The sequence below is a fragment of the Chelonia mydas genome, chromosome 1 (genome assembly GCF_015237465.2).
Source record: "Chelonia mydas isolate rCheMyd1 chromosome 1, rCheMyd1.pri.v2, whole genome shotgun sequence".
Lineage (NCBI taxonomy): Eukaryota > Metazoa > Chordata > Testudines > Cheloniidae > Chelonia > Chelonia mydas.
The window spans coordinates 119,168,187-119,194,566 of record NC_057849.1 but is presented as its reverse complement, the minus strand read 5'-3'; the positions used below and the strand labels follow the sequence as shown (position 1 = coordinate 119,194,566).

General features: G+C 38.7%; 1 protein-coding gene across 3 annotated transcripts in view; it reads left to right on the top strand.

The window, feature by feature from the left end:
• Nucleotides 1–26,380, top strand: part of GABRB3 (gamma-aminobutyric acid type A receptor subunit beta3) — a 165,186-nt gene that overhangs the window by 90,483 nt on the left and 48,323 nt on the right. For 2 of the 3 annotated variants that reach the window (XM_043537661.1, XM_037898739.2), the window contains exon 4: nt 22,593–22,813. In XM_043537661.1, coding sequence (XP_043393596.1) covers nt 22,593–22,813 — 221 coding nt within the window. Of the gene's footprint in view, nt 1–21,538; nt 21,558–22,592; nt 22,814–26,380 lie in introns of those variants that run through there. The other variant, XM_043537654.1, reaches the window with a different exon arrangement.

The window sequence follows — 26,380 nt, the reverse complement described above, 5'->3', positions numbered from 1 at the left end:
TTTTTTACAATTTAAAATAATCTCAAATAGATTATGATGAGATAGATGAAACAGGGGAAAATAAACCATTTTTGAGATAGGTGCTTTCTATTTTAAAAAATAGCAACCACAGCAAACTTGCTTGACAGGATAGAGATCTTAGAAATAGTGCCAATAGGGTTAGATTGGTGGAAAGAGTGCAGGAGAGAGATATTCATCTGATGTAGAGAATGTGTTTATTCCATGTTTACGGTCATACTTATGATATGATGCATATAAGTTTGTACAGCACCTAGCACAATGGGGTCCTGATCCATGACTAGGGATCCTAGGCACTAAGGTCATACAGTCAATGTATAATAATATATTAAATACACATACAAGCTGTCTTTATGGCATGTGGGGTGTTTCTTGGCTAACACTGACACTGCAGCAGATTGTGAAAACTCTGCAACTTGATTAATGTGATTTTTTCCCCTCCAGTTTTAGTTTAGGATTTTAGTTGTAGCGATGGAGAAAAATAAAAGAACAGATAGCTACTTAACACAAGCATTGCATACTGCTGTACAGACACTACTAGCAGCATCAGAAATATTATCCATTTATGCCTTTGGCTGTTACAAAGTCAAAGTGCTGAGAGGAAGGTGAGGAATAAATAATAAATACAAAAGTCTTGCATCTGCAGTGCATAATATAAACAGACTTACTGTTTTCTAGGAGAAATATAGTAAAATCTGCATAGCAGGCTGACAGCTGTACTGCCCTCAGCTATCACATACTTCTCCCCAGCTTTAGCCAAGTTGTATCATTGCTTCTACACATCCGTTGTGTCATCTGACATTTTACTGCTTTCTGTTTTCTGCAATCTGAGATGGCAGTCACTGATTTGGGAAGAAAGAGGTATTTTCACCTGCTTCCAACAGCAAATGCTGGAGAGGTTCGCTATTTTTGTATAAGGAGCCTCCCTGTTTTTGTGCATTTCATTTGTAGATTAAAAATTCCTTTAACTGTCTCAGTAGAATACTCATGTTGTTAATGTGTACATTTCACATCCAAGAAATGAGAAAATCTTGTACTTTCATATACATTACATTTAGTAGGTTGCGTCCTGATGCTTTCCTGAACTGGAAACATTGATAGTTTGGCTCCAGAAATGAGGTGGTTCAATACACAAGCAATTATGAACTCCTTTGTTTATTCCCTTTTACATTATAAGTTTCTGGAATAATGTTGTCCCTGTTCCTTCAGAGATCTACAGGGTTTAACTAACTAGCCAGTTTTCTTTTACTTAAGCTTCTGAGATTTAATAAATTGTTGAAGTGAAAAAGAAAGACTTACTGAAAATGTACTTTGTAAATAATACAAATACATATATTACATATACACGGCCTTTTAGTGTGCTTTCCTACCATTTATATTCATATGGTATTTAACCTGAACAAAAGATACTTAGTACACTTGTGGACTTTTACCAGCCCTATGATTGAAGGTTGCCATTAACACCTTGCAGCATAACAGCATATAGGGTCAAATTTTCAATAAGTCCAATAATACAACTTTACTGGCTATGGGATTTTTCATACAAACTACATTCTAAAATGCTTTACAGAATTAAGTAATACAGATATGGAAAAAATAGTGTGCCTCTTCCGCAGCTGTCCAAGAGAACAGACAAGGGAGAAAATATACATTATCAATAGTTTCTGCTAAAATTTTAAGTGAGATGAAATCTGTGAGGAAGATTCCAAATTATTGGAAAATTCCAGATGACAGAAGGCTCTTGCACTAACAGTGGGGAGATTAAGTGTGCAAAACAAAGGAGAGCCCAGGTCTAGATGAGCAGAGAGAGTTGGATGAGGAAAAAGAGAGACAGACATGATCTGTAAGGGAAGCTACAGTGAGACCATAAAGCAGTAGTGGGCAACCTGCAGCTCACGGGCCGCACACAACCCATCAGGGTAATCCACTAGCGGGCCGCGAGACCGTTTGTTTACCGGCGAATGGGAGCTGCGAGAAGTGGTGGCCAGCATGTTCCTGTGGCCTGCGCTGCTTCCTGCAGTTCCCATTGGCCGGGAAAGGTGAACCGCGGCCACTGCGAGCTGCGGGCAGCCGTGCAAATGTAAACAAACTGTCTCTCGGCCCACCAGCAGATTACCCTGATGGGCCATGTATGGCCCGCAGGCCGCAGGTTGCCCACCACTACCATAAAGGATTCTAAAATCAGACTCCAGTAATGAATTTCTCTGAAGAGAAAGTGGAGCTGCTGGAGCTGTTTGAGAATATGTGGGTTAGTCACACTTTTTGATGTCTTTATTTTTACTTAAATTACAGTAGCACCAAAAGGCTTCAGTCACATCAGTGACGCATTGTGCTCAGTGCTATATAGAACATAATAAATGAAGTTACAATCTTGGGCCCAGATTCTGCAAACATATATGCATGTGCTCAACTTCAAGCACATGAGCAATCCTGCTGACTTCAATGGGACTGCTTATGCGATTGAAGTTAAGCACCTACATTACTGTTGGTATGCTCAGAACCTAAATTAAAATTAGATGGGTATAATAAACGGAGTAGAAGAAAATGGGAAAGGGTATAATGGATCAGGACATGTGGTTACACAAACTAGCTATGGACACAATTTGCTGGTCTTTGATAAATCTTGCACCATGCTTTAACAACTTGAATTTGTACTAGCTTAGCCTGCCATGCCAGTTGCACTACCTGTTTCAGAAACAGCTTAGACATTAACTGTAACTCTTTTGAAGTTCCTTGTATAACGCCCCCACTACTAGACAATTTCTTTAGTGTGTTATCAAAGTCGGGGATGGTCTAGGTATACTTATTCCTGCCTCAGCATGGCAGGGGGAGGGAGGGAGGAGAGGAAGATATGATCTCCTGAGGACCCTTCCAGCCCTATATTTCTACAATTCTATCATAAATAATCACAAAAAGAATTGCTTTCTTTTAACACTGAACAAGGGACAACTTTATCCTTAAAGCAACTCTGTCTTTTTTGCATCACAACAGATCATCTGCATAGAACCTTTTTAGCCACTCTTGCATGGTTGCCTTTTACAGTTTAAATAAACAGTACACACATCCTCACATGTTAACACTCATTTACACTGGTTTTGTGTTAAGTGATTTCCTCTTATGAATATGAAGCGACCGCAACACAAAATGAACCCAATTTTACCACCATAGGTGTAGGCCCTGGTAACAACACATTGTAATTTGCAAATGATTAGAGGAGTGATAGGCTGCAGTTACATAGTATTAATATAGTGTCATGCCTGCAGATTCCTGTGAGAAAGAGCCCACAGTGGCTGAGAGTTGTGGAAGGAAGTCAATCAAGTTTAAAAAAGAAAAATAAGAACAAACTCTTAGCTGTTCAGGACCAAAGTTCCTGGGGATTTTCTAGTAAAGTTTAGGAATGCAAACACTTGAAAGTGATTAGCAAATGATATTTATAAGCAAAGGAAAATAAATAAGAATTTGAAAGGTTATGTCTTAAAGACATATTTTGAGATATTTCTATTCATTTGCTTTTTTCACGAGGAAGAAAATAATTCTGTTGAAAGGCAATGTTCAGAACTGGAGTTACTAACAGTATGGAAAGAGTCTGAGCCAAAATTTTGTTTTAGCATCCATCCAATCAAGTAGACCAGGTGAATAGCAGGTGACAGTGAGTAATGTGTGTTTGAGGGAAGCCAGCTGTAAAATGGAATTTGTTCCAATAGATGGAGGGTGGGCTTAGGGTAAGAGAAGGATCTATCCATTTAGTGTTAACTACATGGTTATTCCATATGGTACTGCTACTTGGCCAAAATATATTCTCTCTGTTATATCCATGCAACTCCACTGAAATCAGTAAAGTTGCATGAGTGTATATTGGGATCCAAATTTGGCATATCATTTGTAAAGTTTTTCAAGCATAAATTTAATCTAAAATAGAAAATATATAATAAAAGTTTCTAATATTTTTAAGACACCATTAGAGCTACCAAATGGGGGATCCCATTCCACAACCATAAATCTCATATGAGAGTCTATGATCCCAAGCAAGATACCCCAGTTACCTCTGTAGTCTCTTAAACCTCACAATGGAACCAGGTTAAACCTCTCTAGAATGATGAGGTAAACAACAATAGTTAAGGCTACGTTTATGTCACGTTGGTCATGGAAGTCACTGAATCCATGACTTCCAGAGACCTCCATGACGTTCTCTGCTTCAGCCCCATGGGCTGTGGGACTCTGGAGCTGGCAGCCAGCGGGGCCCTGGCAGAGTTCCAGCGACAGGCAACAACAGCGACAGGCAACAGGCCACTCCCTGCAAGGTTCCAGCGATGGGCGACAGCCTCGTGCAGGGTGAGGGAGAAGAGGAGATGCCTCAGGTGAGCAGCTGGTGGTGTCCTGTTGTCTCTTGGGGAAATATGGTCACCCTGCAGCTTCCAGCTGCCATGGGCAGAGGGGGAACCTCACAGCTCCCAGCCGCCACTGTGGCAGGGGAAACCATGGAGCCGTAGCAGCAAAAGACATGGACAGGTCACGGCTTCTGTGAATTTGTGTTCATTGCCGGTGACATGTCCCTGACTTTTACTAAAAATAACCATGACAAAATCTTAGCCTTAACAATAGTGTATAGTTGTTACAGTGTAATACCCCTGCATTTGTGTGTGTGTGTGTGTGTGAAATGAATCTGCTATGACTTAATTCCACCTTCTCCTACCACAGAGTATCACTGCAGAAATAATCTATATAACACAATAAAATGGTCCACTTGTCTACAATGTCTATCAGATGAAGTGTCAGACCTGCTGAAGAGTGCAGTCCTACCACTGCTTATTTAGTCTTTTAAAGTGCTTACTACTCAGTAGCTTCTACTGTTCTGAATGGGAGCTGCTGTGTTCTGGGCAACTTTTAAAGTCTGGCCATATGAAAATGAAGTGCTTGTCAGATAAAACCGGATAAAAGGAAGAGATCTGATGTATGATTAGTTCACACCAAGCACCAGAAATTTCACACACATTTAATTTCACAATTTTAAATATGGCTCTTTTTCATTTTATATAAATCAAATGAAATGGTAATTCTATTTCTGTTGGTAGCTGATCATTGTAATTCTAATTAGCAAAAATACAAACTGTATTTCTAATCAGCATGGAAGCAAATTAATTAGCATCATGGGTTACACTCATCTCTGTCTGGTTGCATAAACAGAGATAGAATCAAAAATCAGTGTAACTGGACAGGCTGGACCAATATTTATTTGTTACCCATTGATTTACACTGGAATTTGATCTGGCTTCTGGTGCATCTTCATCCACTACTAGTATTTGAATCCAATCTTAATTACTCTATGGGTATCACAAATTTTAATACTAAACTTCATTAGGAACAATATACTTTAGTATTTACACTAACAGGAACCTGCAAGTTATTTAAAGGTAAAACAAGTGTTTAAAATACAAAAAGTTCTTAAGATCTAAAATCCCTAGCAGAAAACATGTATAGACTTAAAATATATTTATTTAGAGAAATGAAATATTTGAAAATCTCTTCTTTAGTTGCCAAGTCTGTGTTTCATCTATGAGAGTTGATAACATTACTTACACTTAATTTGAGGTGAACAATGCAGCTCCCTGCTTTGTTTTTGTTGACTGTCATCAGTTCTTGCTGGTGAACAATTTTTGGAATTCAGACCGAAGAGCCCTGATCCTGCTGTTGCATTTGCATGAGCAGAGCACCACTACAGTCAGTGATGCTCTAAGAGGATACCAGTGTCCGTTTTCATGGATCATTTCAGAATTTATCCTTTTTAGCCTACAAGTTATATTTGGTTATTAGTTGAGATTAGTCCAATTTTAAACTCTAACATAAAAAAAGCACTTTGTTTTTGTCCATGTACATGTAATAAAATGTAAACCGTACACAAACAAAAATTACCTCCACCTTAGTTGTAAGATTTATGTCCTCTAATGCCTTGCAGAAGCAAGACTCTGCTGACTACTGTGTTGCAATGGGAACTTAACGTTAAAGGAGATTACACCAATCAATGAACATGTATTGACAAGAATGTGTGTATACGTGGATATCACAGTGTTTAAGTTTAAAAGAAAATGAATTTAAATTCCCAGTTAAACAAATAGAACTGCCTTATTAAAACAATATTTCCACTTCTGAATCAAGTAGTTATTATTTACTAATTTCCAAAGTATAATATAAATATTTAATAGTCCAATTCATTCCAGTATTTGTTTGTATCCTAGGCATATTACCTTCGCTTCATGCAAACTTTGTTTTTTCATGTTATGCATATACAAGCATTGAAAGGTAATAATTAGGGACATCTGCTTACATTTGCCAGGAGCAGATGTTGGTTGAATTAAAATGAACACAACTATCACTCAGTATCATTAAGGAATGGAATCTATAAGGATCCTGAACACTAACAGGCAGTTAAATATTCTACATTGATATCTTTATGCTATTTGCAAAAATTTCATGTACAAAATTATCTTCATAACCAATTGAATCAAAACTGAATTGCACCAGTATTTCAGGACATCAATTTCTACTTCCTTTCCACTAGAAACATAAATTGTTTGTCAGCCATGATGTCTAAAATTGGTAGCTTGTGTTGTCCAGTTGATAATAATGCTTATTAACGCCTCAGGACAACCAAATCAATTCATGAACAACTCAGCAGTATTCTAAACAACTTAATCATGCTCTGAAGTCCCATAGTTAGTAGCAAAAAACACTGCTAACTGTGCTGAGCTGGATGATCAATGATGAGAATTTTGTATATGAAGAAGCCATCTGGTCGTCATATTTTATCTTCTCTTTCGAGTGCTAATCTGTGTGAGAGACAGATAAAAACAACATTAAAGTGTGTAAATGTTAGAATATACTTCTATTCAACTGTTTATTGTTCATTTGAAGTCCTGGGAGGGAATAGAAAGAATGTTTTTTTTCCTCCCATGTAGAATATGGGAAACAAAAGGTACAGCAAAAATGTGTCATTTGCAGAGTTTGGGCTGTTTGACAGTAATAGATAAATTATGTAGCTGGTTTCTCAAGGACTGTGAACTGTATCCGTGCTAACTAAACTCTGGGCTAACTAAGGCTTCAGTCCTGTACATATATAAGGCACATGCTTATCTATTTATGCACTTGAATAGTCAGTCACAATGAAACCAACATATCCAGCAAACACTATCAGAACTTTACTGGGCAAACAGCCCTGTTCACCCATTCTACAATAAGAGTGTAGATGCAATGAAGAAAAAACAATTTGGATAAGGAAAATGACTTTACTTTCATGCTTTCAGTGTGTTTGTATCAATAGTGACGAAATACAAATATTTTGACTTTGTCTTTTCAATTAGTAATAATTTTGGAGGAATCTCATATCACACAAAATTAGTCATTTCACCTTCAGATATGTAAGGTAAACATTTTATGTACAATATATTCACAAGAGCTTACCCTATTAAGCATTTTCTTTATTTCTATATTGCATACACATAATAATGTAAAATTACTTATAAAGGCAATTTGTGTACTTTTATTATGGGTAGATTAAAAAAAGGAATAAAGCAACCTATTTATAGTACATTGCAAATTCTTTTTTTACATAATCAAAATAGATAAAGGAATATATGACTGTACTCCATCACCAGAGAACTCCATTTTAAAAGGAGTACTCTGGATACTATAATCTTTTTCAGTTACATTCATATGCACATTAAACATTTACATCATAGCAATTACCATTTCAGATCTTGGATAACATTTCAAAGTTGAAGCTACTCTATTTATGTAATTATCAATAACCTAAAAAGAAAAGCCACAAGGAGATTTTTATAGCATTTTCAATTCTACATACATTACAAAAGGCATTCCCTTAGCAATCTGTTTTACCTGTAAACATGCTTCAGGCCCAGTATAGCAAAGATGGATATGTGTGTGGGAGGGTTCTTCTTTGCAGCTTTTTGCAACAAAACTCTCGTTCACACATCCAATGTGATATATGCCATCATGTGCCAGCACTGCCCCTCTGCCATGTACATTGGCCAAACCGGACAGTCTCTATGCAAATGAATAAATGGACACAAATCTGACATCAGGAATCATAACATTCAGAAGCCAGTAGGAGAACACTTCAACCTCTCTGGTCACTCAGTAACTGACTTAAAGGTGGCAATTTTGCAACGGAAAAGCTTCAAAAACAGACTCCAATGAGAAACTGCTGAACTGGAATTAATTTGCAAACTAGATACCATTAACTTGGACTTGAATAGAGACTGGGTGTGGCTGGATCATTACACAAATTAAATCTATTTCCCTATGTTAAGTATCCTCACACCTTCTTGTCAACTGTCTGAAATGGACCATCTTGATTATCACTACAAAAGTTTTTTTCCTCCTGCTAATAATAGCGCATCTTAATTAATTAGCCTCTTAGATTTGGTGTGGCAACTTCCACCTTTTCATGTTCTCTGTATGTATATATATCTTCTTACTATATGTTCCATTCTATGCATCTGACGAAGTGAGCTGTAGCCCACGAAAGCTTATGCTCAAATAAATTTGTTAGTCTCTAAGGTGCCACAAGTACTCCTGTTGTTTTTGCAGATACAGACTAACATGGCTGCTACTCTGAAACAAGTAACATGTATATTTAGGTGTGTGTATATATATAATATTTTCCCTTGAATACCGTGCTTGGCCTCATTTATTTATTATTTTGATTTGATGCCAAGTTTTCCAAGTATAGCTGTCATGTGACCAATATATCCAACCTGCAGCAATAAGAAGTTTTTAAAGCATCTATTCAGATTCATTTTCAAGTTAGCATGAGTAGTGCATTTAATACAGCAGGCTATACAACTTGTTTTAATATTTCACTTAAATACAGAAGGAAGAATGATGTAGGGTCAGAAGGCCTGGAAATTAAAGTAGCTCTTGTGTTGAAACTGATTTTTTGTTTTTAGATTATGCATTGAGCCCCTCTATTCGTTCTGGTATTTGGCTACTCAAAATCAGCTGCCAGGTGAGCCCCCTCAATGCTCCACTCCTGGAGAAACTTCCCCCCCGCCTTAGCTTCACAAATGTTATGCAGTGCACAGCAGACTGCTATGACCAAGAGAATATTTTTCTCATCGAAGTCTAACCTACCAAAAAGGCAGCACCAGCAACCCTTTAATCTGCCAAATGCATATTCAGTGGTCATTCTGCAGTTGCTGAGCCTGTTGAATTGCTCCTTGCTGCTGTCAAGGTTTCTGGTGTAAGGTTTCGTCAGCCCTGGAAGTAAGGAGTAGGCTGGTTCTCCCAGCATCACTATGGGCATTTCCACATCCCCTGTTGGAATCTTCTATTCTGGAAAGAAAGTCCCTGTTTGCAGCTTTCTATACAGACCAGTGTTCCTTAAGAAGCATGTGTCATGCACCTTCCCTGACTACCCCGCGTTGATGTCAGGGAGACGACCCTGTTGATCCATCAGTGCCTGCAATACCGTAGAGAAGTAGCCCTTTCTGTTGATGTACTCCGTCACAAGGTGGTCTGGGCCAAAATGGGGATATGCATGCCATCTATCACCTGGCCACAGTTAGGAAATCCTATTGCCGCAAAGCCATCCACTATTTCCCGCATATTGCCCAGAGTCATAGTCTCAGGGGGCAATTAATTCCCTGCACACTTGCATCACTGCAACCCCCACAGTGGACTTCCCAACTCCAAACTGATTTGCGACTGACCGGTAGCAGACTGGGGTTGCCAGCTTCCACACAGTGGTTGATTGCCACGCGCTTTTCCATTGTTATGGCAGCTCTCATTTTGGAGTCCTTGTGCTGCAGTGCAGGGGTGAACTCTGCACAGAGTTCCAGGAAGGTGGCTTTGCACATCCAAAAGTTCTGTAGCCACTCCTCATCATCCCATACCTGTATAATAATGCAATCCCACCACTCAGTTCTTGTTTCCCAAGCCTAACAGCTACAGTCCACTGTGTGCAGCTGCTCCATGAATGCCACCATCAATCCTGAATTGTTTCTTTCCATGGCACACAGCAGGGCAGTCACCACAGATTCTTTGTCAGAGTTGCAGCTCATGAAATACTGCAGGATCAGCAACATTGTGTTCATAACGCTCAACACAAGGCTGCAGTGCAGAATCCATTCTTTCATGCCAGGTGTACAGTTTACGGGGGCAGTCGAAAAACGGTGCAAAATGCAGTTGGAATTCCTTGGAATGATGGGACGGAGAAAACTGAATACTGGGACAGTGATCCCGCCCCCATGATGCACTGTGATCCAGTCCGAGAACTCTTAGTGGCAGAAGGTGGCAATTTGCACAGTGGGATAGCTATTCATGGTGCACTGCTCTCTGTCAGTGCTAGAGCACCAACTGGGGAAACGCACGGCCTACACAAGGAGTGTTGTGTGAACATGCACAAGTGATGTAATTACAGCAATTTATGATCATCAGTGTAACATAAGTCAACTTAACTCTGTAGCGTAGACATGGCCTAGCTCTCAATGCTTGCAAGAGGTGCTCAGACCTCACCAGTTTTAGCCCTAAATCTCAAAAATTACTTTCCAAAGGTGCATAAATGTTCCTTTTATAACAGAATGTGTAAAGGTGAAGAGACACATATTTCAGTTTGACCTTAAGGGCGTGTTTGTCTTAGTTCAATGTATACAGATATACTTCTGTTTTATTTTTAAAATCTTGAGTAAGAGAAAATTGCATGAGTTATGAAATGCCCTCTATAAACATGTATTTTGAATTACACAGTGAGAGCAGGCTGGGCTATTTGCACAGCTCTTAAACGTTAAATACCGTTTTTATTGAAAATTGTGCAGGTCAGTTTTGATGTTTTATGTTATCAAATGATAGGTCCAACACTATGCATATATGATTATGATATTTAAAATATAATTGAGTTTGTGGAGCTATCTGTGAAGGTTCTTATATGGTCCCCGTCAGTGTAGTACTGAGTAGTTTGCAAACATTAACAAATTTATCTATACAACACTTCCTTGGAGGTAGGAAAGTATTGAATAAACAAATCAAGTTGCATCAACTCATGTAGTTGTATCCCCCCCCCCACCCCAAATTTACAATATAGGGGTATTTCAGGTAATACCAAAGAGGTATTCTAAGAGCTAGAAGCATGAAAATTCCTTCTTTTCCCACAGGTACATATCCTAATTCTTCGGCTCCCAGCTCATAAGTGGCAAGAACTCCCACACCTCTAGAATAATAGCTAACTTCCCCAAATTGCAGGTGGCACATTCCTCTCTTGTCTAGGAGTTATAGCACATTTAACCACTATTCTTTTTTCACTGAAGTCAAATAAGAAGCTCCCATTGACTGTTGCTGCATCAGTCACTTGAACAGCTGAAGGCTAATAAAACTGCATTTTTCCTTAGGTTCTAATCAGTATTTAAATTAATGAAATTAAATGTAACTATTTTCTTGAGATTCTGTCAACTTTTTTTAAAAAAGCAAAGTGTATTTGTGCTGCACAAAGCAACTTCAGTGCCTTGCTCTGCTTAATGTTATTTTTCTATCTGATCTGTAGTTTTCTAGGATATTTGTGTTCCTAACTATATCTCTCATAGGGTTTTCTATAGTGCTCTATGTTATTGTATCTAGGCAGCTGATATTCCTATTTCTTTTCTCCTTCGTTGTTTTTTTAGGAGGATTCCATCATTTGAAATTTTATATCTTAGCTGTCCATACATCAAATGGATTTTATTTGCATCTTACCACCAAGTTTGTAGGTGGGCTCCCAGGGGTATATCAAACTGGCATATTTCTGACACTGGGCTATCTCTCTGCCACCAGATCAATGAGGGTATTACACTTCTAAAGTATAAGGCAGGGATGAGCAACTTTTGGCACATGGCCCACCAGGGTAAGCACCCGGGCGGGCTGGGCTGGTTTGTTTACCTGCCGCATCTACAGGTTCGGCCGATCGCGGCTCCCACTGGCCTCAGTTTGCTGCTCCAGGCCAATGGGGGCTGCGGGAAGTGGCATGGGGCAAGGGATGTGGGATATCTTCTGCTATCTATCCATGGTGACTGGAAACTCCAGGTTGCTGAGGTCTCAGCAGGCCTTGTGGGACAGATGATATTCTGGATCATGGAGGAAATCATAAAGAAATCTTTTCCCTGTCCCCAGCTGCAGATGATTTAATAACCCAGAGTGAGACAAGGTGGGTGAGGTGTAATATCTTTTAGTGGATCAACTTCTGTTGGTGAGAGAGACAAGCTTTTGAGTTACACAGAGCTCTTCTTCAGGTCTGGGAAATATACTAAGGCCATGTATACACTACCACTTATATTGGCAAAACTTACATTGCTCAAGGGTGTGAATAAACACCCCCTGAGCAAAATAAGTTATGTTGGCATAAGTGGTAGTGTGCACAGCACTATGTCAGCAGGAAGCGGGAAAGCTTCTCCTGTCAGCATAGAGTGGCTACATGGGAGATCTTACAGTGGCGCAGCTGCATCGGTACAGCTGTGCCTCTGTAAGCTGTCTAGTGTAGACATAGCCTAAAACTGTCACAGCTAAATACAAGATCAAACAGATAGTTTAGCATAAATAACACATATTCTTAAGGTGAAGTGGCCCATTAACATCCAATTCATAACTTTGCTAGACACTAAAAATCATGGTTTTAGTAAAGACATGGATTTATGGTTTATCGCAACAATCTGCAACCCACTAACTCCCTTTTTTTCCCTATGACTACAGCAGTGTTGATGGGTCACTTCACCTTGAGTGGTTGCTTAGAATATGTGCTAACTGCTTATGCTAAACTATCTGTTTGATCTTGTATTTAGCAGTGACATTCTTAGTATCTTTCCCAGACATGAAGAAGAGCTCTGTGTGGCTGGAAACCTTCTCTCTCTCACCAACAGAAGTTGGTCCAATAAAAGATATCACTTCACCAACCTTGTCTCTCTAATATCCTGGGACTGACATGGCTACAATAACCCAGAGTGACTCTGTTGCAGGCTTGATTGACACTCTGCTGAAACATTTGCAAAGGCTCTTTCTCTGTGATTATATGCCAAAATACACTTCAAGCACCAGCTCTCTTGCCAGACAATCCTCCAATTTTGGGTAGGAAACACCCAGGCAGGGAAGACATGCCATGACATTGCTGTGAACACAGGCAGAAAAGACAACATCCAGCCTCAGGAGAGCTAACACCCTTGTGTAACCACCCTCTCTCAAGACACCAACATAACAAAGTGAAGGACTAATATTGGGTGCCCGGGCATTTCCTCTCTTGCTGTTCAGAGAAAGCTTCTCTTCTATTGCTATTGTTACCTCTGTTCCCCTAAAAACCAACCCAGGGTCACACTTGTATGAGTTTTATTACGATGCCACTGTTGGGTCAGACAGAAAAGGGATGGAGCTTATTTATACATGCACGCATTCACCGCATTCATACCCTCCTGCACTCACACACTTACACAGGCAGAGAGTTACTGGAGACAGCATGGGAAGCTGAGAAGCTGAAGCATGGTAGATCTGGTGTGTCCACCTGAGGTCATGGATCCGGGCTGGTGAGCAGGTCAAGAAGAAGCAGAGGGTTTGTGTGCATGCCTATTGCCATGCTGGTACTGAGTGGCTCCTGTCACGTACATGGAGTTTTCCTTCTGTGTCCGTCAGCGAGAAACATTCCCAGACCAGTTCCTTTCATGCATACCAGGTTCTTCTTTTCTTTACAGCACCCCACGATTGCCTTCTCAGGGCAGATTACATCAGATGCAACTGGCTCCTGTCTCCAGGCTCTTTTCTCCTTGTAGTTCCTCTCCGCCCAGTCCCACATTCACGCCTTTGTTCACACTCCCTTATCTCCCCCCCACATACTCCCTTGTTCACACACTCTCTGAATATTGCAAAGTTTGGAGGTTCATACCAGTGATAACTGAAAAGGTACAAAGCTTGCAAAGGTTACAAAACTTAAATGGCTATGCTAACAATAACTGAAGTTACAAAGTCTGCAAAAAAGTTAATGATACAAGTTACAGATCTTACAATTGCAGTTGAGCGGAGGCTTTACATAACAGCTATAGCCACCTTCTTTCTTTCACATGCCGAATGGTAGGCATCTTTGCCTGGTTGCTATGTCAACCATCCTCCCTTTGCATGCGGAATGCCTAACAGCGGTTGATATGGCAACCTCCCTCAGAACATTTATACATGCTGAGTATGTGACAAACACTTTGGAGAAGGCATTTTTGGTTGCTCAGCATGTTGGCATACCACAGGGCAGCAGCCTGGGGCCGAGTACGTTCACACAACCATACATTGAGGAGAAGTGCAGACATTCAACATGAGCTGTGAGCAAATCTTGAAGTGAGGGAGCCAAGATAAACCTGCTGCCTCCGACTCCCACACCTGCCTGTTTAAAAACATCAAGGATAAGGTCCAGCTCTGAGTGTTACCACAGACCACTGATGAACGTAAGAAACCATAATGCACAAGATGATAACCAACATTTTCAAGTGGGTGCCTTAAACATATGATGGCCATGGCAAGCCTCTCTTCCCACACATTCAACTGCAGATGGAAAAGAGGCTTCCTGAACATGAAATATTCTGGAAACTTTCTCTGTCTCCAGCACCAATTTGCTTCTCAGAGGCTGCATATTTATACTCTGCCCTCTGTGTGCAGTAGTAGAGCTAGCTGAATTTTTTTTTTTTGACTGATACTTTTTGCGGTGAAAAATGCAGATTCAGGTCAACTGAAATATTTCATGAATTCATGTCAAATTCACCAAATTGGTTTGGCAGGGGGAGGGGATTGGAGGGCGGAGTGAAAACACCCTGTAAAAATCCAAATGTTTTGTTTCAGTATTTTCAAAATGAATTTTTTTTTATATTTTGGTGTGGAGAAACTTTTCATTTTGAAATGAGCTTCACTTGTATTATTTAAAAAATAAAATAAAAAGGCAATACCTTGAAAAATGAAATGAAATGTTTTGTTTGGCCTCAAACAATTTTTTTCTCCAATTTTTTGGTTCACTGAAAAAGTTTATATATAATACACACACACTATATTTCAGGTTTATTTGAATTATTTTTTTCAGTGTTTTGGTATGGCCAGTAAACCAAAATATCAGTTATTCACACAGCTCTAATCAAAAGAAGATAAAAAGAAAATCATGTAAATCTTGTAACAAAGTGTCAAAAATTGAGAGCCTTAGAATCAGCCTTTTTTTTTCAAGGTATTTGGTGTACCTGTGTCCCGAAAGCCTCAGTGCAGCCAGACCTCATGGGGATCCGTAAAATCCATGCATATGTTCTACTGATGCTTTCAGCTTCAGCACACAGGTGCCCAATAACTCCACAGGGGCCCAATCATGCTTCATTAGGAGGCCCCCAGTACTCCTGTCTGGTATTATGAGCTCTGCATGGCTGGTGGGTAAGCAGTGTACAGTCCCAAGTGCTACAAGGAGTGCCAAACAACAGACACTGCCTTGTAGTCAGGGAAGAGGGTGTCTCACTGCATAATCACAGAGTGCTTCAGTGTTTCGAGTCAGAACTTGATGTTTACAGGACTCGAGCATTTCAATTTATCTGAGATGTGCTTGACAGAGGATAATGTTTCCATTACCAGTGTTTAAGGCCAGTGCCTTTCACAATGCCAGGGATCAACATGCAAAGCTTGCTCCACACCAAAGTATCGAGATGCAAGAAATGCATAGGAGGGCGAAGTCTGTGTAGAAAGACCTTTCCACACCTTACCGAGACAGCAATTTAAGACTAAATTTTCAAAAGTGCCTAAGTGACTTGAGAACCTAAGTCTCATTAGCTTTCAATGGGACTTAGGTACTTTGAAAATTTTACTCTTTGATATTAATCAAGATGCTTTAGCATTGAATTTCTTTTGGTAATAGAGCAATATTTTAACCAGGGAGGACAATTCTCTTGCTGAGGGAATGTGTGACATGCTTCCGTCCCGTCATTATTTCTCTGTTAGTAATCCTACAGTTTCAGTATACATTAAATTAGTACTTTCCTTGTAAGGACATGGCTGAACAACCCTAACACTGCTAGATAACTTTTGTTGACTCATTGAGGTAGATGTGGCTTTTTAACTCCACCAGGATATAGTGGAATGGGATGGACAGAGACTCGTTAGGAGGCAGAGGAAACCAGGGTCTATAAGAGAGAGGTCTCAGCTGGGAACTATCATGAACAGAAAAGCTTGGGGAGAAAGCTAAGCGTGAGGTTTACATAGCATTATTATTGTTAAAATTACCCTAACGCCTCCCTTACCTTTACACCCCCTTTCCTGGGGAAGGCTTGATAAAAATCCTCACCAATTTGCACAGGTGAACACAGACCCAAACCCTTGGATCTTAAGAATAATGAAAAAGCAATCAGATTCTTAAAAGAAAAATTTTAATAGAAGAAAAAGTAAAAAGAATCACCTCTGTAAAATCAGGATGGTAAATACCTTACAGGGTAATTAGATTCAAAACATAGAGAATCCCTCTAGGCAAAACCTTAAGTTACAAAAAGACAGAAAAACAGGAATCTACATTCCATTCAGCACAGCTTATTTTCTCAGCCATTTAAAGAAAACAGAATCTAACGCATATCTAGCTAGATTACTTACTAAGTTCTAAGACTCCATTCCTGTTCTGTCCCCGGCAAAAGCATCACACAGACAGAGAGAGCCTTTGTTTCTCCCCCCCTCCAGCTTTTGAAAATATCTTGTCTCCTCATTGGTCATTTTGGTCAGGTGCCAGCGAGGTTATCCTAGCTTCTTAACCCTTTACAGGTGAAAGGGTTTTTCCTCTGGCCAGGAGGGATTTTAAAGGTGTTTACCCTTCCCTTTATATTTATGACAGTACCAATATGAGATTTCTAAAGATAGTTACAACACTCAACCCAAGGTTTAAGAATCTGAAGTGCCTTTCAAAATCTGAGAGGGATGAGGTGTGGAGCACACTTTCAGAAGTCTTAAAAGAGCAACACTCCAATGCGGAAACTACAGAATTCGCACCACCAAAAAAGAAAGGCAACCTTCTGCTAATGGCATCTAACTCAGATAATGAAAATGAACATGTGTCGGTCCACACTGCTTTGGATTGTTATCGAGCAGAACCCTTGATCAGCATGGACGCATGTCTCCTGGAATGCAGGTTTCTTAAAAATAATTCTACATTTGTAAGTTCAACTTTCATGATAAAGAGATTGCACTACAGTTTTTGTATCTTGAAAAATACTATTTCTTTTGTTTCTTTTTTACAGTGCAAATATTTGTAATAAAAATACATATAAAGTAAGCACTGTACACTTTGTATTCTGTGTTGTAATTGAAATATATTTGAAATGTAGAAAACATCAAAAATATTTAAATAAATGGTATTCTATTATTAACAGTGCAATTAATCGCATGATTAATTATGATTACTTTTTGAAATCGCTTGACAGCCCTATTTTCCTTTTTCTCTCTTCTTACTGTTAACTAACAAAAATAAATATATGAACTGTCATTACAGATATCTCCTAAGGAAAAAAACTGTGGTAACCTCATGTAACACTGTGCAAGGCAATTGTTGGTGAATGCTGACTTTTTCAGTGCTGACCAGTGTGTGTGTTTTTATTATATATCTATTTAACTGAAACTTTATTACAAAAAGTTCTGAAATGCACTTGTAAATTCTTGAATCCCTCATGTTTATGCTGGTGTGCCTAGTAGGGTGTGAAAAGTCAGAAGCATGTTTTCAAAGTACAGAATGCAGGAATTTAGCTCCCATTAGCTTTAATGGGAATCATGTAGTTCAGTCATTGATTGAGGCTTTAAAAATATGCCCCTTACTCTACAGAATCCATATCTAATTTATGGGGAGACTACTAGATGGATTTTCCTGGTTTATTTTTCCTTTGAATGAATGAGCTGCATGGTTCCATTCAAAAATAAATTGTTTAAAACAGCTGGGGATAATTCCATTTCCCTGTAGGCCAAGAAAGGATTTGATGTGTATTTACATTAAAGAATAAATCTAAGAAAAATTTTTGCATTTCAAGAAGGTATAAATCAATCCTCAGGAACACCATAATAAATATTTTAACAAATAATTTAAAATCATTAATAGTTATATTAATATTATAAGCTATTGTGATTATTAACTATAATACTCTATTAACAATAATTTGGAGACATACACCATTTTCTACAATTAATGGCCAGTTTGTTAACATCCTCCATGTGTAGTACCCTAAAATGGACTATAAAGTGTAATTGCAAATTTTATGGTATTACTGCTGTGGTACATATTGTTAATGTTATTTTTGATATGCAAATTATTATATATTTATTTATATTTGTTTTCATTTTATGGAGCATTGAAGGTAAAGCCAAAAATAACTACTTTGTAATAGGAAATCAGTTCTTTTCTGTTTATACTTAATATATTATAGTTCATTAGTAGATTAGTAACTATAGTAGGTTTTGACTGGCTGAAAAGCTAGGTAAGAATAAATAATATAGTGTACTTTCTACAGATGTGTTCAGTCTGTAAAGAGAGGTACCATTTGGGGAATATTTATTTAATTACCATAAACGCCTGCAGCATACATAAGGATATATTTTGTAAGACTGTATTATGCTCACTTATTCACATGTGTTGGAGATAATGAATAATACTTTCAAAGAGCATAGGCACATTCTATTCTATTCTATTCAGGTTCTTACATGGCCCTCATCACCTTCGTAGCTGAACACCTTCTGGAAGTAATGGGAATATTATCTGCCATGTTTGGTTCTTTCATTCTCCCTTCTCCTCAACAAAAAATTGTAATGAAAAAAATATATAATGTATACCTGTACTATGTGTTTATATTCACAAAAGCAAGGTCAAAGAAGTGCACCTTGCACTGGAAACAAAAGGTAGTGAGATTTGTTGTGGCATTTAATTCCTGTGGAATGAATTCCCACAGTCTTGGACTCGTCTTGTGCTGTCTCCTGCACAGACAAGCTTTGTCCTTGCAATGGACAATTCTACTGTACCTGAGGATAGGAGCTACCAGCTGCCATCCTCATCTTGAAGCTTTGGGCAGTCTTTTAGGTAGGCTGGGCCCAAACCATTGAGTGCCTTGAAGGTAATGGCTGAGTCCTTTGAATTTGGGAAGCCAACATCATGGTTTGATGTGCTTATGGAAACCAGTGGTGCTAGTGAGGAGACAGGCTACTGTATTCTGTACCAGCTGGAATTTTGTGAGGCTAACAGCTTCATGGACTATAGAAATAGTCCAACCAAGAGGTAACAAAACCTGAGGCTAGGTTATCATTCATCAGCATGAGATGCAGCCTTTTAGCCAGCCATAGATGACCGAACATGTTACTTGCAGATGTCGCTCCATGAAAATGCATCATGCATCAGCAAAGCATTCAGGAGCACTCCTAAACTGCAAGTGGAATTGACCAGTTGCTTGTGCATTTTCAGCCAGTGAAAACTGCATTTTGTCTAAAAACCCCGCAAAATACTTTCCTCTGCTAACCAGCATAACCTCTGTCTTGTTCGGTTGAGCTTCAACCAGTTGTTCTTCATCCACGTGTAATCTCATCCACTCACTAGGCCAGCAAAGAGACAACGGTGTTACTTGAGAGCAGCATGTTATTTGCATATTGTTGGCTCATGAGTTCATGATATCTTTCCACTTCGCCAGTAGCCGCATGTAGGTATTGATCCTAATCTGGTACAAATCAGTGTAACTTCATTGAAGTGAGTGGAGCTACGCTGTTTTGCAGAAGTTGAGGATGTGACCGCTAATGCCCACCCTTTTCTTACTCTTTTTCTATCAGAGTAATTTCAGCAGTTTTATCACATCTATAACTTCATACTTTTACCTTCAATGGAAACATTTTTTCCATCAGAATTTGCCAAGTTTCATGTAGAATTGTTTTGATTTTAATGAATTTCTGATGGAAAAATACCTGGAAAAGTACCTGGTTTCATGCCACCTCATCTAACTCATCAGCTAATTAGGGCAATCGGCTAGCTGTTAGCATGTATCTTATATCATGCAAAAGGGTTCTTCTTGAAATTCCCTTTCCTATTGTTCAGATGCTCTGTTTCAATTACATTTGAGTGACAGCTGGTTACTCTTTCAGTGCAGTAAGAGATCACGCTAGTGGTTTTGTGCCTTTTTTTCTGCTCCTTCTAGGTTATGCAAAACACATTTTATTATATATTATGCATTTTACAATACTCTGTATGTGTCCAATATTTCACTAATTCACAGCCTCCTGACATTGGACATTTGAAGCAAAACAAAGTACTGTGCTATCTTTATGATTAATAGAAACATACATTAATCAAGCCACAACTGGTAGAGGATGTATTTGTTCTTATTCATCAACATCAGAACGGGAGGAGGTATATAGTCCTCCTGGTGCACTAATAGGAGCTATGCACATGCACTGAGAGCAGCATAAATCTTTTCCTTTGATGAGTGATGATGATTAGTCCCACTAAGAAAAGCTTTTCAACCAAAAGATTGGATCAGGTTATTCTCAACAGGCATGTCAGATTTGGCCTTTAAAGCATGAACTGCACTCAGTTCCACAAGGACCTCTTTTCTCCTACCATTTGGTTCCTTTGTTTTAAACGCTCTTAGCTTCTAGAAAGGGAACAACTTACCCAATGACTAGAATACTGTATTTGCCAAGCAATTAAAAACAGTTTCTTAAAGCAAGATATCTTGCCTCATTAAAGAGAATGATTCACTCAATAAAAATCCCAAGAACTCTGAATGTTGAAGGGGATTAGTAGTTTTGTTTGATTCTGAGGAGGAATGTTTGGGTCTGATTAAAGCACTGGGTAGGATTGATGCCTGAAACTAGGATTTCTCAGCATGAAACACTTTCCCAAAAATGGACATACAGGCTGCCACCAGCCCTAACAGTTTTACTTAGATTCATTGATGATAATTCCCACCCAACCTGAGAGAAGCAAGCCTGAGGGTTTTTGTATCACCAGTTTGATAAACCACATGCAAATGGAGATATCTTGTGGCTTGCACACCTCTAGTTCACTGTTTAAATATCTGTTTGGAAATTACATTAACTTCTCAATGCTACATGAATATTTTTGCTATTTAAAGCACTTGTATATTATTGAAAATCAGTATTTTAATAGGCAGTATTTGTGTTTTTATTGTAAATATAGTAACAATATTATAAGGTCTGAACACAAATTTTCTGTTTTGTCTTGAATAATCAATTTGGTTTTCATACAAAGAATTTTGAAAATAAAGGATCCTAAAAAGAAAATGCCCCGTCAAATTTTAAAATAGATGGAAAAGAAGATATTTTGAAGATTTGTTTTCCCTTTGTCTGAACAGAAAATCTTAGTATGAAATTCATTTTGACTAACTTATTTTCCTAGTGTTATAAAATATCCACATGCATTTTTATGTTTTTGTATAATATCCTACATCATTTTTCATTTGCAGACACCTAAAAAATTTCACATGGAGGTGCGGACCCCCTAGGGGGTCTGTGGACCGCTGGTTGAAAACCATCGTTCGATGGTAATGATAACCTTTTGCAGATCCCTTAGACTTAGTCTGCAGACCCGAGATTGAAAACCACTGTCCTAGATTCAGTGCATGAACCACATAGCTTATGGTTTATCACAGAGGCTGGGAACCTCTTCCCAGCATGTTAAGTGTGGTTTTATTACTGGCATGATCAAGTAAAATTTGTAACATCTTAAAACAGGAAAAGATTTATTAAAATGGTTGAATAAAGTTTGGCTCCTATATCCATGTTTAGGCTCCTAAATAAGAGATCTGATTTTCAAAAATGCCAAGTACCCAGCACCTTCAATTGACTCTACGCACAAAGCCATGCAAATCAAATATAGAAACTAGTATAATCAGACTAGCAGAATGTTAGCTAGGGTTTACCTACTGCTTATGTATATTGCAGCCAGCCTAACTCATGGTGGTAGAATCTTTACACTATGCCAGCATATATTCTCATTTTATAGGCACACCGCACCTTTCCAATTTTGCTTTCTGTTATAATTTTGACTGCTGTTCAAAATATTTTGCATGGGGTGCCAGAGACTGGCAATTTGGTCCTATCTGTGTCTGTTTCACAATCTGTAAAATGGGAATTGTAACAATATTTACCTACTATTTAGTTACCCACCCCATGAAACACCGTTCATCTCTCTCTTATTATGAAGCTATCACACAATTTATAGTGGTAATTTGTGGGAGGAAAAAAAAGAGAGAGAGAGAAAGGAAAGATATCAAAAGAAGTTTAATTTGCTAGAGGTTTTGAAATACACATTTAAACTTAATTGAAACCATTCCTGAATTCTTTAACATTATTTAAAGCTTTCATGTCTAAATTGTTTTTTTGCAAGGTAAATGTAACTCAAAATGTAGCTAAAATTGAGAACAGGGAACAATGAGGATGTTAAACTAGTGTTAGTAAGAATTTATTTTTTATACAAGGTGTCACCAAATATGTAAAGTTTGTTTCCTCAGTAATGAATTATTGACTCGCTAATCAAGCACTGACTGCAGGGTTTTTTTATTTCTTTTCGCCACCAGGATTATACCTTAACAATGTATTTTCAACAATACTGGAGAGATAAGAGACTAGCCTATGCTGGGATACCTCTCAACCTTACGCTTGATAATCGAGTGGCAGATCAACTCTGGGTGCCCGACACTTACTTTTTAAATGACAAGAAGTCATTTGTGCATGGAGTTACAGTGAAAAATCGAATGATTCGCCTTCATCCAGATGGAACAGTGCTGTATGGCCTCAGGTCTGTACTTTATGATGAAGATTTCATAGCCATTGTTTCGTACTGTTGATATTTGTTTCCTGGTACAAGGTTATTACACACTGTATGTAGCATATTAGGTAACCTTCACAGTAACCCTGAAAGATGTCGGTAGAAAATAAATAACACACTCAATGTTTCTTAATTTTGCCACCAGTGTATTCAGTGAGCTTTTATCTGTTTATACAGCGTCACCATAACAGGAAAGCTCTGCAGCAACATGGTTTCTGAAAGGAAACCATGAAGTGCAAACCTAAATATTTCATTCAAAAAATATGGGGAGTAAGGTTTAATTTGGGTGCTGAGTTCCTCTCTTGGTGTACCACTACTTGGTAGTGGAAAAAATAAACCCAGGAAAAGTGAAGTCTACAACATTAAAACATGATTGTGTATACCCTCTGGATTTTATATTTACTCTGGAAGTGTAAAGGAGCTTTAAAGGACACTGCTTTATATCCATATTAAATCCCTGTACCTTGCCAGAGCAGTAAAAAGGGGACTTAGTGAAATGAGAATCAGGCCTGGAAAGTTTAATTGAAATTATAGAGAGGGTGAAACTCTCTACAAATTGGGAAGGAATGAGGATGTGGAATATTCCCACCACAATCATTTTAGTATTTACCAGAGCTTCTCGTTTTATCAGGCGTTGAAGTTTTATTTGACTTTGGCATTGACTCATCACTTTCCAAGCTTTCATTCTGTATAAACTAAGGAGGTGTGAGCCTGTTTATATAAAATAAAAACAGCCCCACACCTTTATGGAAGTTCAACAAAGTTGGGTACATGCATGTTCAGCAAGTGATTGCTGTACCATAAACTATGTTTAGTGAAAGGAGGCTTTTGCTTTTGCATGCTATGTACCCATGTTGCAAATGCTGAGATGTTTTGCAGCAGCAGCAATCTGAAATATTACTTTTGAATTCTTCCCTTTTTGAATTTAAATAAACAAACAACATAGATGTGAATCTTTTCTTTTATTCTTCTTCAAGAATTAGCCTCACAGACAACAACATAAAAATATATGAATATTAGCAAAGTACAGTTATTGCTTTGAATTACAAATATTTCATTGCAACTTTGTGTATAAATGTTGTGGCAATGCACCTCTTTCATGCCATCAGGGCTCAGCATTTCTCCCTCTGGCATTGAGGGGACTTGGGGCAAAACAATCCCACTTTGGACGTTTAATACTTCACGTTGGTTCATTTACAATGTTTACAGGGTAGGCCTGAGGGTTGGCCTAAGGGTGCCTTTAAACAAAAACAAACTAAAATATTACATTTCCTAACTTCCTGCAGTACAGCTTCTCGTGCTGGCCACCAGTTGCCAGCTGCCTCTCTCGCCCACTCCAGGCCCAACTATGCTGGGAACCAAGGCCACTTCCCCAGACAGAAATAAACACAAGATTTGCCCTTATAGGGAAAACCAGCTCTTTACCTAGGAGAAGCCTTTTCCCCTTGCTGCATACAACTCTTCTGCAGCTTCTTCTCCTCCCTTGTTTCACTCACTGGAAGAGGTTTTCAAAGGTCACAGGCTGCCCTTAATTAGACTCAGCGTGTCCTTAATCAACCGGAGGTAACATTTTTCCGTTCATAGGAAAAAGGGCTTTAACAATTCTAAGACAGATACACCTGCCTTCAACCGTTCTCCCAGAACTGTCAGGTCTGACTTTGTCACAAAGTGTTCACAGCACATTCCCAAATCAATTTGCTGAATATTAGTTATAAAATTAAAGCTCAGTTTTAATCGGTAGAAAATCATTTATTTGATAAATTTAGTCTGCTCTTCTGCAGACAGCGAATGCCCATGAGCAGATTACACTTTCCTTGAACGTATTTGTTGTTTGAATTTACTCAATGAGAAGAGACAGAGAGACATGGACTTCAGTGCCAGCGGCACATATATGATACCCAACTCACAATTTCTTTCATGCACAGATCACTCTTGCCCAGCTTTTGCTGAGCCTACAAGAGAGAAGAAGCTCCTGACATTAAATCCTAGCAAAAAGAAAGGGAAAAAAGTTCTAAAGACTGGTCAAAACCTTAACCTAGCATTTAGTTGCAAAGGTGGTTTGCAGACTTGTGCTCCATCTAGGCTCTGCTGCTTCTGAACAGTCAAATGGCATCAGTAGCCAAAAATACCTTCTGCCATCTTCATCTGGTCATGAGGCCTCTTCTTTAGTGAGCACCTGGCCTTTGCAATTTTCATGTTTGACTCCCCCAGCGCTCAGTTACTACAATGCACTGGATGATAGAAAATATCATGAGAAAGCTCCAGGTGGTGGTCCAACTTTTGAGCAACACAGATCCCTGAAAATGCCTGACGAAAGTGACCTCTATGCCACACTGGCTCCATGTTAAGTACTGGAAAATTCAGAACCCTGATCTTCAAAGTCTTCAAGGGATTGAGCCTTGGTTATCTCAGGTTTCTTCTCTGCCAAGGTTCTCTTCACAACAATTATCCATGAAGAACAATGGAATTAATAGTTCCAAGGTTGGACTTTCTCAGAACCTGATCCATGGCTATGCAACTCCCTTCCAGTTGTCTACAGATGTCACTGTTTGCAGCACAAAATGTAAAATGCACATTTCTATGCAGCGGTTTTTCCTCAATAATAATTTAAACAAAAAAAAAAGGTAATGGCATTTACAAAGAGGGGATAGAAAATAAAGTATCCTTGCCTGTTGTATGCTTACCGGATGCAAATCTTTTTGCCCTCAGACACTATGGTGATGGAGCATGTTATAAATACCTAAAGTGAGAGAGAGAATTGTTTTGCAAGTCTTTTGAATCTGTGAATTGGTTATTTTCAGTATTCAATGCTCAATATTTGAACATTCAAGCTATATTGGTTAGTTATGGTTGGTCAGATAAGGAACGTGACATTGCTTCTGTTCTTTAATTGAATGAATGTAGTTCTCATAAGCAGGAGGGAAGGATATCTGAATTAGCCACTGGGACTGTGAACCTCTCAGAGAGAAGTTCTGAGTGTACTTAAATTTACTTAGACTGTAAGCTCTTTGGGGAAGGGTCTAATTTTTTATGTTTCTGTACAGTGCCTAGCGCAACAGATTCAGGCCTTTAGGCAACACAGCAATATAAATACAAATAATAGTAGTAATAATAATAATAATTAATAAGGTTGCAGTTCAGGGAGAGGTGTCAGGAGATAAACTAATTTAGGAAATTTTGGAAAATTGTCAACCTTTCCTTTCTGTATTGCGTGCATACAAAGTGTGTGTGTGTTTGTGTGAAATCCGATCTTTGTCTGGCTCATATAATTGCTTCTCTACCAGTGTGCTGCTGAGGGGTTTGGGAATCCTACCATCCTGCTGTGCCAGACAGCATCTCTTCCATAAAAAACAGAGCTCTTCTTCTTGCGCACATAAGCTAGCCTGAGTGAACAAAACTTTCCTTCAGCGAGCATGTGTGCAAGGAAAAGGAGGTTGCCTGAAAGGTCACAGAAATTGTACACAAATGGAGTTGAGCATTACTGCAGCAAATGATTTTGTACATTTGAGTAAATGTGGTATTTACCTATCTGGTTTT